This window comes from Falco punctatus (genome assembly GCF_963210335.1).
Source record: "Falco punctatus genome assembly, chromosome: 8".
In the NCBI taxonomy this organism is placed as follows: domain Eukaryota; kingdom Metazoa; phylum Chordata; class Aves; order Falconiformes; family Falconidae; genus Falco; species Falco punctatus.
Genome location: NC_137588.1, coordinates 33155888 through 33169622, shown reverse-complemented (window position 1 = coordinate 33169622; position 13735 = coordinate 33155888). Strand labels below are relative to the sequence as shown.

General features: G+C 47.4%; 1 protein-coding gene across 3 annotated transcripts; it reads left to right on the top strand.

Moving 5' to 3' along the window:
• The first annotated feature begins 451 nt into the window (after positions 1-451).
• Positions 452-13516, top strand: MARCO (macrophage receptor with collagenous structure). 3 transcript variants are annotated; one of them, XM_080398639.1, is made up of 14 exons: positions 452-745; positions 2734-2835; positions 3239-3469; positions 3893-3928; positions 5191-5235; positions 7030-7137; positions 7257-7301; positions 7972-8070; positions 8166-8219; positions 9287-9331; positions 9459-9566; positions 10838-10879; positions 11222-11398; positions 11722-13516. In XM_080398639.1, exons 1-14 carry the CDS (start codon positions 565-567, stop codon positions 11850-11852), a joined length of 1404 nt encoding a protein of 467 aa, XP_080254765.1. In that variant the 5' UTR covers positions 452-564; the 3' UTR covers positions 11853-13516. The 3 variants fall into 3 exon arrangements, with proteins under 3 accessions (XP_080254765.1, XP_080254767.1, XP_080254766.1); XM_080398641.1 differs by lacking the exon at positions 452-745 and adding an exon at positions 1440-1649; XM_080398640.1 differs by lacking the exon at positions 452-745 and adding an exon at positions 1441-1652.
• The last annotated feature ends 219 nt before the right edge of the window (positions 13517-13735 follow it).

The following is a 13735-nucleotide window of genomic DNA, read 5'->3' as shown; positions in this document are numbered from 1 at the left end:
TGCATCGGAATCACATCCAGCCCTATAAACATCCTCCTGGCAACACAAGTGCAGTTGTACCCAGCTCATCACATGGTCCAGCAAGAGTAGATGGCTTTAGGCTTGGACTGAGTGGTCAGCTGAACCACCCAAACCGTTAGAATTGGGCTGGATACAAGCCCTTACCCCAGTGGGGAGGCAATGCCACGAAGGGAGAGGATGCACAGGTAGTTACTATGACTCAGCTATCGGTGGCAACCTCTCAAGCCACCCTAATTCAAGGGGGTATTTGAGCCCTTCACAATGAAGCAAATCATCCCGATTCCTATGCAGCATGTAACAGAATATATGATAACGGAGGTTTCCTCTTCCTCCCTGCTGGTGCCAAACCAGGTCACAGCTGCACACAAGCACATTTGAGAGGAGAACGCAGAAGTGGATTTAAAAATCCCCACATATTTTTGGTTTAAGCCTTTAAGCGATGTATATGCCAGGTGCAGAACAGAAGGCTCCATCCTGCACCAGGCTGTCAGGGGGTAGATTGCCAGTTCACGTCTACCTGAAGCTTACTCTGCACTTTCTTCCATGGCCATGCAAAGCGAGGAGGACCCAGCAGCTCCACAGATGAGCATGGACTTGCAGCCCAGCAGAAAGCTGTGTGATGGGGACAGCTCTGCATCTCAGAGAGGGCAGCGCGTGGCGGCGGTGGCGTGGCTGCAGAGAGCTCTGCCCAGTGCCTACCGGCGGCTCTCATCCGTGGGCTTGGGTGAGTTGTTTTGCTTTGCAAAATCAAAATCCTGGCACAAATGGAGATGCCAAAATGCCAAATGCTGTGGTGAGGTCTGCAGGGGTGAGTTTTACAGCAAAGAAGTGGTGAGGTGTTAGCAACTGTGTCTGTGAGTGTGGAAAAAGGGCCAGGGAGGAAGCAGGGGTTGTAGAGAGCCTCGGCAAGGACCCTGCAAGGGTCTCTTCTCCATTACCTCCCAAATCCATTTGGACTTCAGCATTCTGCTGAATTCCGCATCCTGCTGTCATTTGCTTCTCTTTACAGCTCCTTCTGATTCTTTCCTTCTTTGCATTTCAGTCATGCACCACCACTAAGGGGTCATCTTGGTGCACGTTCAGGTGTTTTTCACAGCCACACAGTTCATCTCCCCTCCCAGGGGATGGATCTCCAAGCTGGCAGTGAACCTGGGATCTTCTTGGCTACGTGAGGAGGTCTACTCATGTGAGGAGCAAAGTGGCCACCTCATGCCTGACCCTGCTAAAGTGCAGAAATGTTGAATAACTCAGGGTTAAACCTCTTGCAGGATCCTGCTGGAGGCTCTGTGGACACGGTGTCCCCAAGCAAGCACACAAGAGCATCTGAACTTCTTAGCTGTGGGATTTTTTGAGGAACTATTCAAATTACCACAAGTTCTCACAAGTCTATAAAAACTGAGCAGATAGGAAAAGCATATCAGAAAGCATATCAAATCAGGAGGCAGATAGGAAGTCCCTTCAGTTCTTTATTGTCCACAATCTGACAAGGCTTTAGGTTAGCCACCAGAAATTTGTCATGACGATTAATGACAGTTACGGGGAGAATGGAAATTCAAGTAATATGAACACTTTCAGTCTTTCAGACAAGATTGGGTTTGCCTCAGCTGCTACCACAACCTTTCAGATAAGTGGTAAGTTTTCTTTTTATTAAATGGATTGATATGGATTTTATCTGGTCTATGAAGAAAGCAGCACATAAAAATGAAATAGTGTATTTATACTGCATATTAAATGCTTTTTAGAGTGATTTGCTAGTAAATTAACTGCCATTTAAAAAGAGAAGCATGTGAAAATGTCCTTTCTAGCCAAAAGCTGATGCTGAACATCAGAAAAAAATAGTTCTTTTCCTGTTTTAGAAAATGCCGAATTTCACTGAGTAAAACTTTCATGTCTTAATAGTTGAGATACTGAAATAACCAGATCCAATGAAAAAATGTAAGTTTTTGAATTTTTAGCTGAATATAAATACTTCATTGCTGACTAAACCATTCTATTGTAAAACTAATTAAATCATTGTACTTTTTTTAAAACTAAGACTTTAAACTCCTGATTACATTACTTTGAAAAAAACTCAATTAAGGATAACTTACTGAATGTCTGAAGTAGTTATTAATGCTTCTGAAATACTTATTTCTCCCTAAAGGCCAACATTTGACAAAGCGGTTTATTTCTTTCAGACTTACTGGTGAAGATTTGTTTTAAATGTTATGACTTGTTTTCATTTGTTCTGCAGTTCAGTTTATTATTGATTTTTCATTTGTTTCAATGCATACATGCATCACTGTTGGGACTGCAAGTAGGAGGTGCTCTGGATGGAGAGGGCATGTGCTTTGAGCAACTCTCTTTGAATGGCAGCCTTGGACAACTAAAAGCTATGGGAACAGGGAGTTTATCGATGCAGAAAGGGGAGGACTGAAGCGTTCATACTGTTATAAGCTGGGTTAAGTCTTGATGGAAGTGATCTGGTTAAATTGGCTAAGGAAAAGACGGTCAGGTGAATTGTAGTGCAAAGCCGAGGTGAGAGGGAGGCAGCCTGCTTCGCCTGCAGGAGCCAGCAGTCTCGTGGTGGGACCTTGCTGCTCCCCATCGCTGGAAAGCACTGCTCATTTATTGTGGCCAAGCCTAAAATGGCTGGAAGCGAGCAGAATCCGTAATGGGAGAGACGTGAGAGGATGTCTGCCCTACTGATTGGGTACTTCTGTTGGATTTTAGAGCATCAAAGGCGAAGAAAGCCATCCACATGCTGTGCTCGGGCAGCCCTCAGCGCCTACCTGCTGCTGCTGACGGCCGGCCAGGGGCTTTTGTCGTACCAAGGTAACGCTGCAACCCTACTGTGGGCTGGACATCCAAAGACAGCTTTGCTGGGTGCTTGGGGTGGGGGGTGGGGGCACAGGGGAGCGGGGGCGAGCACACAGGCAGGAAACCTCTAAGGGAGCACAGACACTCCTCTGCACGCTGCAAGGCAAAGCAGCCACTGCAGGATCCATTCCCCCACCCCTGGCATATGCTTTGCATTTGCAAAAGCACTCCTGGCTGTCCTCCTGGCTGCTGCAAGGACTGATACTTGAAAACCACCTCCCTGGGTCGAACAGTGGTGGTGTTTAACGTTTAACCCCAGGTGTCCTCCATGGGTGCCAAGGAGCTGCTCTGCTGAACAGGCATTTCCCAGCTGGATTGGGCCAGGAATATTCACTGCATGGGTCTTTTGTTTCCGCAGTGTTTAAGATGCAGAGAGAGATACTGAAATTTCAAGAACAAAATACCTCCTATACAGAAAAGATTCTGGAAAGCTCCTTTGCCAACAAACTGCTTTTGGAAAGAAACTCTGCAGAGAAGCACATGGGGCATGAAGAAAACTGGAGGAGAAGCTTAGAAGAGGAAATCACCATAATTAAAAGCAGCAATGAAAACCTGATGATGATGATGAACAACATCACCCTGGTTGCAGGTATGGTTCCACTTCTCCATGCTGGCTGTACAGTGGGGAGAGCCGGTTCCTCTGCACCACTGACAAAGCTGGGCTGAACCCCTAGTTCAGATGAACAAATAACTAGGACAAGATTTGGACTTGCTGTCAGTCAGTGATACCCCAGTCGCCAGGGTTGGACACTGGCTCCAGAAGCATTGGCCAGGGAGCAGGACACACCTGGAGAAGCTGGAGCACAGCCCTGTGCAGCCCCCCTGGATCCCACTGCAGCTGCACATGCAGCTCCGGGCTGCTCTCCCCTCCTGTTACTTGTAGACTTGAGCTCTGGGTACCCACCGAAAGGGTGGTGTCTTCAGCCCAGACCTCGAGCCTATCAACCCTATACTGGTACATTCCTCACTGAGTGATGACTACTGAAAAATATCCATTACATATTTATTTCAGGGCCTCCTGGACGCGTAGGAGATCCTGGCCCACCAGGTATGTCAGTAAATGAGCTGTAAGCAACATTTTCTCTTTTCCTCTTCTCCTCTTTCTCTTTTCTTCCCTGAAGAGACCCGAAGTGAGGATTTAGAATTTCAGTCTCTAGATCCAGATCTTACTTAATGTGCAGGCACCTAGTGCTCTGGCTATGAGGAGACCTGCTGCACCTTTTGACTGATCCCCTGGGAGCCCCATCTTGCCCGAGTGCTCCCACAGAAGCCAGTGACCACAATGGAGAAGCATTTTGGTTCTCCCTCCTTATTGCTGCCCCACCAGAAAAGCTCAGGGGCAATGGTGGAGCTGTACCTGGTCATTAGGTGCAATAACCATCCCAAATCTCCATGTGAGACAAGAGAGGAACAGTCAAGGGGTTTATGTGCATCCTGTGTCCCATGGATAGCTGGGCTATCTGCCCTGGACATAGCAAATCCAGCTGTTCAGCTCACTTGAGGACAACTCAAGGAGACCTCCCCAGTCCCTGCTCTATAGGGCCCCAGCTGAACAGCATATATAACAGTGACAGATTTGTGACCTTGCGCACCCTGTCCCTGGGGAAATGACCACACAGATCCAGGAATGAGCTGGGTGCAAGTGCTGCCCTCAACAGTGTTGCATGAGCTGCTGCCCTGGGTACCTGGGGGTTTTGGGTAGAACTACACCCACTGCAGGAGATAAATGTCTACAGACTGTGAGGATGCAGCAAGTCCTGCTCTAACGTTGGCTCCACTTTGAGCAGAGGTTGGACTAGGTGATGTCCAGAGAAACCAGTTTCTATAACCCTGTGATGGTGACCTAATATACAACCCTTTTTAGGCCAGGTCTGTATCTCATCCATCCCTAGTTCTTGGCTACACTAATGAGCTTTTCTGAAGAAAAAAAAAATATTAATACGCTTCTAAAAAACCATGTTTTCATATCTTCCTGGCTGCACTTACACCACTAAAACAGCACCTCTGGCCAAGTACTGTTACTATACATCAAAGCCCAATAGTTCAGTGCATTTTCAGGAAAGATCACCCCAAAGGTCCCCACGAGCTGGGCTTGGCTGGGGGACAGCTGGCCTCTGCCCAGCCACACACTCAGCCGAGCTCCACGGACTTCCCCCAAGCAGTTGTGCTCGTCTCTGCCAGCTGAAAACTGGCCTCAGTGGTGACCAAAGGCGCATGCACAACAGCTGATTAAAAAATTCATCTCTTCTTCTCAGTCATTACTGTGAATAGATGAGGTGTGTCAGCTGATATATGTATTTTACATCTCAGGGCTACAGGGACTACCAGGGACAAAGGGAGACCAAGGAATCCAAGGTAAGGCTTTTCTGACACCTGAATTACTTCTGTGGATGAACATAAAGTGGCTTTATGGATGATTTTATGGGCAATCTTATCCTCAGTCAAGGTGTAAGTCAGTAGGAATGTCATTGGAGTTGAAGGAAATAAGCCTATGTAAAACTAATGTGAACAAAAGCAAAACTTAGCTGGAAAAAAATCTTATTTTAAAAGTCAACATGCACCGGTTGTGGTGGGCCAGTTCCCCACTGCCACCAGCATCACCCTCAAGTGCATGGAGAGTGGAGTTTGGCTCATGCTCGCGGCTGAGCTGCGTGGCCTGCTGCTGGCATTCACTAGGGACAACACCCAACGAAGCATCAGCAAAGTGGTGTTGTCCTTGCTGGCTTCCATGAACTGCTGGATGAGAAGGGGAGCAGAGTACATCCTGGTCCTGCTGGCCCAAGTGGTGAACCAGGAGTGAGAGGAGAGAAAGGAGAGGTGGGGCTTGCAGGTAAGGCTTCTTCACTATCGCAACATTTGAAAGATTCTCCCATGTATTCCTGTTCAAACTCATTCTACTTCAAACCCCAGAAGAAGTCTTCGTAGGTCAGTGTTTCATGAAAATCCAGGCAGCCCTGAGTATGGTTTGCCAGTGAGGGAGCTGGATGAACAGGACACTTGATCTGATCTGAAGGGGTTTCATTTCATGTCACGCTCCAGCAAAGCTCCCAGAGGAGGTCCGGGGGAGGGGGACGTAACAAATGTTGACTCTGCACCTTGGAAGTCTCTTTATAGAGTGACCTTTGTCTAACAAAAGCCACAGGTATTCAATTATCAGCCTATCCCAGATTACAGCAGCGATGTTTGCAGTAGGATTTTCATGGTATAAAATATTACAATATAATTTATATGGACAAGCATGTGGATGTGTTAGCCCTTACTTTAGTAAAACCTGTTCCTGAGAACTTTGTATCTTAGATAAGCCTGATTTTTGTACACCTTAAGCAGAAGAGTTACGCACCATGCTTTTCCCACATGACGTGCATTAGTGGGCATCTCCTGGACAGCTGTTAGTGGTCTCCCAGGGGCTGCACCCAAGAGGAAAGGCTGAAAGCAGGGTAGCAAAAGAAACCAGAAGATGTATGTGGTGCAGACCAGGGAGGGAAGTTGAACGTGTTGGTTAGAGCTTCCCCAGACATTCCATCAGATCCCATATGCTCCAGTGCGCTCATTAGCATAAGTTGCCCCAGAAGAGAAAAGTGAAAGTCGGAGGAATACTGAAAGGTGAGGGCTTTGGGATAATTCTGGAGCAGGAAGATGAAGGAGATGTCAGTCTTCCAATGAAGCACTTTCAAGTAACTCAGCTCTTTTGGTGCATGCCGATCTCTTGTCCAGAGAGGAGAAGGGTAAGGGGAGATGTGGTGATTCCCTGGAAGCACAGAAGTGGAACACACTGTCCTCCACCTCCACCGTGGCTAGAAGGGAAGGGTTTAGACTGCAACAAGGGATATTTAACTCGAGAAGAAAACATTCTAATGGTAGGGGTAGTTTAGAGGATAGACTGGGGAGGTGTCATGGCACCACCACAGGTCTTTAACAGCAGGTCAGACAAACATCTGGCCAGACAGTCTGGCAGAGCCGGAGGTGGCTCAGGCCGACTCTTCAGATGGTATCCAGCCCTGTCCTTCTCTACAGCTTTATGGGAATGGTAAATGCAGATGTGAGGCCAAACTCTGTTACTAGGCTGAGGTGCTGCCCTGGCTGCCTTTTTAAAAAAAATCTGCTTTTTAAAAGAAATAATTTATGCATGTGTGCTGTGCTGTTTGATAGGTCCCCAAGGACAGAAGGGTGAAGCAGGCAGTATGGGATACCCCGGGCCCCGTGGATTCATGGGTCCTCAGGGACAGCAGGGGGTCCCAGGACTGCCGGGTGTCAATGGTAAGTGCAGAGGACACAGCGTGACCCACCGCCAGCACACGCGTGCTGTGGGGCAGGGCTGCCCTAGCTGAAGCGCTTGGCTAAGCCTCGTTAGCACTGATGCTGGGGTGTTGTTACAGGGAACGCGGGGGAGCCTGGACGTCCTGGGCAGAAAGGAGAGGCAGGTAAGCAATACAGAAGATGCAGTTTCTTCTAGAGGTATGACACCAATCCCTTTTAGATGGTGCTTCATGAGAAGGAAAATCAAAGCTGGGCTAGATCGCAGCATGGGGAGGAGAAGATGATGATGAGGTGGAGAAACCGTGCCAATGTTGTGCAGCCTTGGCTGTCTCATCTGACCCACTCACTGTGCAGAAGAATGAGAGGGAGAGAAGGGTCCTGTACCATGGAGGGCCATGTCCTCCTCCCTGACATGTGCACACACAAAGGCAGAAACTGGCAGCTTTTAGGAAGCGCTTGTGGCTCTCAAGGCTGACAGTCTGCAAGGCCCTGGGTCCGTACAGCCTTTCACTCCAGACCATTACTCACTGCACTGCTAAGATCAGCACTACCGGGGAGGATTGCGATTTGGACACCCAGCGTTTATTTTGCCTTTATAAGGTCAGCTCAGTCTGCACAGTCCAGGGGCTGGTGACTGAGATATCTGTCTTTTTTTTTCCTTCATATCATAGAATCATAGAATCAATCAGTGAGGTTGGAAAAGACCTCTGAGATCATCAAGTCCAACTGTTAACCCAGGACTACCAAGCCCGCCACTAAACCATGTCCCTAAGCACCCTTGCTTTGCATAGGTTGTGTTGCATTTCACGTGTGCTGCTTTTGCTCAATCTCAAGGTGCAACTGGACAACCTGGACCTGTGGGAATGCCTGGCCCCGGAGGCGCATCTGGTCAGAAAGGGGAGAAGGGGGACCCCGGGCCCAGGGGTAGTCCAGGTACAACGCTACTCAAAGCTGTAACTCACCGACCTCCTACTCCAGCCTTGCTTTGTGTGATGGCTTCTCCCATACCGATTTGTTTTTAATTTTAGGAACATCAGGCACTGCAGGACCCAGAGGTGAAAAGGGGGAGAAAGGATTACCAGGTAAAGGAGAATAAAACAGGTCTGGGGTCAACAACACACATCATGCAGACACTGGAAAGGGATCTGCAACAGCAAGGAGACTTGTTGAGTCCTGTTCTTGGAGCCCCAACACATCCCAGGAGGCCATGGTGGGCCTGGGCCTCTGCCAGATGGCGGCGGGGGTGGGGTGGGTGGGTAGCTGCTCATTGCTCATTTCTACCACCTGCAACATGCATAAGGAGGTATTGTTGCCTGCATTTTTTTATAAATAGAAAACACACAAACAAAGCAGCAGTTTAAGATGAACCACACAACCACCTCCCTACCCTGCAGCTAAAGACAAATTTTACTGGCTGTAAATCTGATGGGGAAGGGCATTCACTAGCAAACATCTGTCCTGGCCTCCTCTGTAGCACTGCAGGAAGAGATATCTTCAGGGGCCAACTTAGAGTGCACAACCCAGGCCTTTTCTTTGATCCTCCATCTAAAGAAGGCCACCTCTCTGTCCCAGGCACCTAAATGACAGGGTGACATTCTGCAGTACAAGCCTATTCTGGTGCGTCTGTGCTCTTGAATCAACCTTTTTAACCCTGAATTTATTTAGTGCATGCAACCTTTTATCTCCATCAGGAGCTGACAAAGGTCCAAGTGCTGCACCCTTCTGCATTCATGGATACCTAAATGATAGGGATGGGAGTGACATGTCCCAACATTATATGCTTGCGTATGTCTGATGCACCTAAATGTACATATCTAGGCTCTCTATAGGGTCAGTGAAGACCCACCTGGAGAGAAGGCCTTTAACATATCAGTGGAGTTTAGGATATGAAATAAATGACCAGAAGATGCTCTGCTTCAGGAGAAGACGTTCTCTGCTGCCTGTATTTTCTTTATTGACAAGGTCTGCCCTGACTGTAACAGGAAACAAGACACTCACTTCAGAAATAATGCCTATAGTGTAGACAGCTATACTAGATGAGCTGGAATCCATCATAAATACTAGTTTGCATAAAATTTTATAAATGTAGAAATACCTGTTTCATAAATTTCCGTTTTGTGGTTTTTTTTTTTTTTTTTGATGATCTTAGGTTTTCCAGGGCCAGCTGGAGAAAAGGGAGACCAGGGCCTGCCAGGTAAACCCTTGTTTGACAACATGACTTATTATGATGACACAAAGCACTTTAAATGCCACATTCCACTTCCCTGTATCCATGTGAAATGGAAGGGACAAAGACAATGACTTTCTTGCTTTCCACCCAGGTATCCCAGGCACACCTGGTTACAAAGGAAGCAAGGGTGATTATGGCATTCAGGGTCCAAAAGGAGAACCAGGAGTAAAAGGAGCCAAGGGAGAGCGTGGATCCTCTGGTAAGGCTGTTTGCCACGGGATCTCTGGAGCTGATGGTGCATTTGGGTTTGGGGCTGTACATCACAGACGGGCACAAGCTGTGCTGGGGTTGTTTACAGAACTTATTTGGAGGAAATCAACAGCCAGGTCAGTCTTTCCCAGGATATGACTGTGCAGAGTATTACGTTTACACCTTGGGTGCCATGCTAAAAGACATGCAAGTAAACAGATGCATGAGATTTTTTCAAATCCCCAATCTCACAGAAAACGGGAAAAGTCCATGTTCCCTTTTGCTTTGTACAGAGACATATTGCAGCATACCACACCGCTGGGATAAATCCCATGCAAATGTGGCAGTCAGGAACACCAAATCGGAAACACCAGGGCTATTTAACTATGCCTCACTAACTGCAGACACAAAAATAGTTCAAAAGGGCCAACACTACAGTTACTTCCAATCTTTACCCACCTCCCTTCCCAATACGGAATTCTTCCAAAAACTTTAAAAGATGTAGTAAAAAAATACCCAGACCAGTAGTTACAACAGGGCATAGGAAGCAACCAGTATTCCAGATGCTTTTTCTTTTAATTGTTCACACAGAACAGTATGAGAGTCCTCAGAAATAAAATAAACTAGAACCTCTGTGGGGCTCCTGAACACACTCCTCTTCTGGAGCTTTGCCTTGGCAGGGGGGGAAAAGTGTAATTGGGGTGACCCCAGCCTGGCAAGAGCCCTCTGGGTGGGTCTCATCTCCTGGTCTCTAGAAGGAGACACCAATGTGTGGTTTGTGAAGATAGCTTTTGGGGGAAGAGCTCACTGGGTTTTTTCAAACACCCCTGCTCTCAAGACCAGGATGCTACACAGAAATGTGGGGACTGTTGGAAATCGCTTTCTGCTGTCTCGTGGCAGCATCTGGAGAGCAAACCCCATGACACAGATCTTTCTGCAAGTACTTTGGGAGATACTATGGCTATGGAAGGTAGAGCCCAAAGGCTGTTTGAGATGTCATTTTACAGGTAGTAGTGGGAATAATACACATTTCCCACAGATGAGTGGATGGGATTTTGCAAGTGGCCCTTTTTTGGGGGTCACAAGTTAGGAAGGCTTTGCTGTATATTATCCTACTTTTCTTACCATGTTTCTTTTACATGCCCTTAATCACTTCAAGGGGTCCATTCCACAAAGGGCTGGAGCCTTCATATCTCTGAATAATCCAGTTATTCAGAAAAAGTGAATAACTGGATTTTTCCTCAAACAGCTGTTAAATATTTGCTTTTTTATTTGGAACAGGTTCCTCAGGAGCAAAAGGGAGCAAAGGTGAAAAGGGAGAAGGTACTGGACTTTTATTTCTTCTTCTCTCACTTGCCTTTTGGCAACGAAGCTGAGATGAGGACCAGCATCCCCACCCCATACACACTGATTAACCTGCAGCACAGCTACCAGAACCAAGAGGCCCATGCTCTGAGATGCAGCCTGGTGTCTCCAGACCCAGGAGAGGGTCTTGAATTGTTCAGTTTTGAGCTACCAGTAACTTCTGGTCCCACTTTGGCTATAGCTATGGAGATGGGAACATTCATCAAGTTTGGCCTGTCACTGTTTCTGTCTTCCAAAGTGTTTTTTTCCCTCTTGCCTTTGTGACCAGTAGAGTTATTTTCCTCTCCTCTGAACTCTCAGGCAACTTCAATCATCTTATACGAATTGCGGAAGGGGGCAGAAGGGGCCGCGTGGAAATCTTTCACCAAGGGTCCTGGGGAACCATATGTGATGATGGCTGGAGCACCCTAGATGCCACTGTGGTCTGCCGAATGTTGGGATACAGCCGTGCAGTCTCTGCCTTCACAGCCACAGCAGGTGAGAGTCCACAGCAGCCTTCCACCTCCCCAGGCCTGGCATGGGAGGTTACACACACCTAGAAAGCACCACAGCAAGGTCCTGTATGTGAGCAGCAGGAGAACAAGGAGGATCTCCTCAGAGGCAGCTCATTCCCCTTGGGATGAGGGAGCTGCGTGGCAAGTGCTTGAGCTGTACCCAAAGGCTTGACTTCCAACAAGCCAACTGTGCAGCCCAGCACATACCTGCCATCCCCAGGGATCCCTTTAGAAAAAGATGCATATTCCTCTTCCTTTAGTCCAACAGTTTTTTGTTTGTTTCTTTGTTCAATCCATCTTCCAAAGGCACTGGACCAATTTGGCTTGATGATGTGAATTGCAGTGGGAATGAACGTACAATTTTCGACTGCTCAAAGCCTGACTGGGGTGTGAACAACTGCTCCCACCAGGAGGACGCTGGGGTGGATTGTGCTTAATGGGACACAGGAGCTGCCCTGGGAGCCGCTGCCTGCCTCTGCTTTCTGTGGGGCTTTTCTACGTAATACAAACCCAATTTCGTCAGGCTGTGCTTATAGTCTCTTTACCTGGTCATAAATATATTGACAAAGAAAGCTGAATTTTCCATAAATTGATAATGGTTGCAAGACTCACATGTAACTTGAAACATCCCAGCTATCATGAAACAATCGGAGCTCAAGCATGTGAGCCAGTTCACAGCTTTTCCAGTTACCTGACATCAGCTCATCTGCAGTAACTCACACGTGTGTGACGTCTAAGTCCACAGGGGAGGAGAGATGATCCACTTTAGCTTAGTGCAGTAAGAGAGAACAGGATCAGCATACAGAAACAGGCAGGTACTGCAGCTGAGCTGGCTAGTCCATCTTCATCACGTTACAGTTATGAATCTGAGCCTAAACCCCTCAGTGAAGGGCATATACCCAAGACAGCAGGTGCTCAGAAATCATCGGATGATCTCTCTGGCATGCAGATAAAAATGTTCTCCAGAAATGATGCTGATCACAGCTTAAAGCACAAAAGTAAGTGCCTGGGATCTAGGTACTGCACTACCCTGGTTTAGCACAGACCTTGTTTTTGACCTTGGCCAAGTCCCCTGCCTTCTCTGTCAGTGTTTCCTAACCTGTCCCCAGGAGCAATACCACTTATCTTATCTGGGGTATAAAGCTAAGCATTTCATACCTTTAGAAATTAGGTGCTCCAATGAAGCAAAGGGGTGACAAATAAAAGCAATAAGGGGAAAGTATCACCTAATTATGCTTCCAGAGTGAAAATACTGACCCTAAACCAAAGGCTTCTAACTGAAAGTCTTGTATGTGTCTGAGATGATACCTGAAAGGCTTCTCTTTCTTAAGACCTAAGTCTTCCCCTTTTCCATCAGCATGGGCCACTGGGCAGGTGACAAGCAGCTTGTGTACATGTAGCTGGGCACATCGCAACAACTTGCTTGTAGATATTTGATTTCAAATGTCAGAAAGAACATGTAAGCGACCCTACATCTCTGCCTTAATGTTCATCATAATTGCATGTGTCTACACAACTTTGAAACCTGCTTTTAGTGCTTAGAAATCCAGATATACATAGAAAAACTGAGCAGTCTGGTAAGAGCAGCAGGTGATGGGGCATCTAGGGCCAATGTGGGTGAGAAGACCCAGCACTGCACAGGGTGCAACAGTGGTCTGCATCAAAGATCACCACTGTCTTGAACCAGAGGAGAGGTTTGTTATGGGATGTCAGGCCTCAGGGAAGAAGTCTGGAAAATCCCAAGAGTTTTCCACTACTGACTCTTGATGCCTTTGGCAGCAGGAAAATGTGAGACGCAGGTTCAGAGGTGGCAAGGAGCACCTGCCATGAACCATGGGTGAAACCCGATGAATGACAGTTCTTTCAGAGTTAAGTGGACAGTGGCTCATGTGCACAAGAAGAGACAAAAGCTTTCTGCTCTGGTAGGGAGCCCCACCAGCACTAACAGCATGCTGAGTACCAGCACTTGGGCTAACACAGCTTTCTGCCGGGCTCCCGCGGACAGTGCTGAGCCTGCACAGGTTTTCTTCACCTTTTTTTGTGTGGCAGCATGTAAATAAAGCATTTCCAGTGTTCATAAATGAAGGATTTACAAGCTGTATTTTTGTCTTGATACATCAGCATGGGGTGCTTACAATCCCAGTGTCTCACTCCCCTTGCTGATGGGATATGTTCCTCACCATTTTTCAGGCTAAATGCTGGGACGTCTGATTTTGCTCTCAGGCAAAACTGCCACCAAAAGGAAAGTTACCATGTCCCCAGTGATGACCCTTTTGCTGGACTGAAATTCCCATAAACCTCCTTGTGGTAGAGTGGGCAT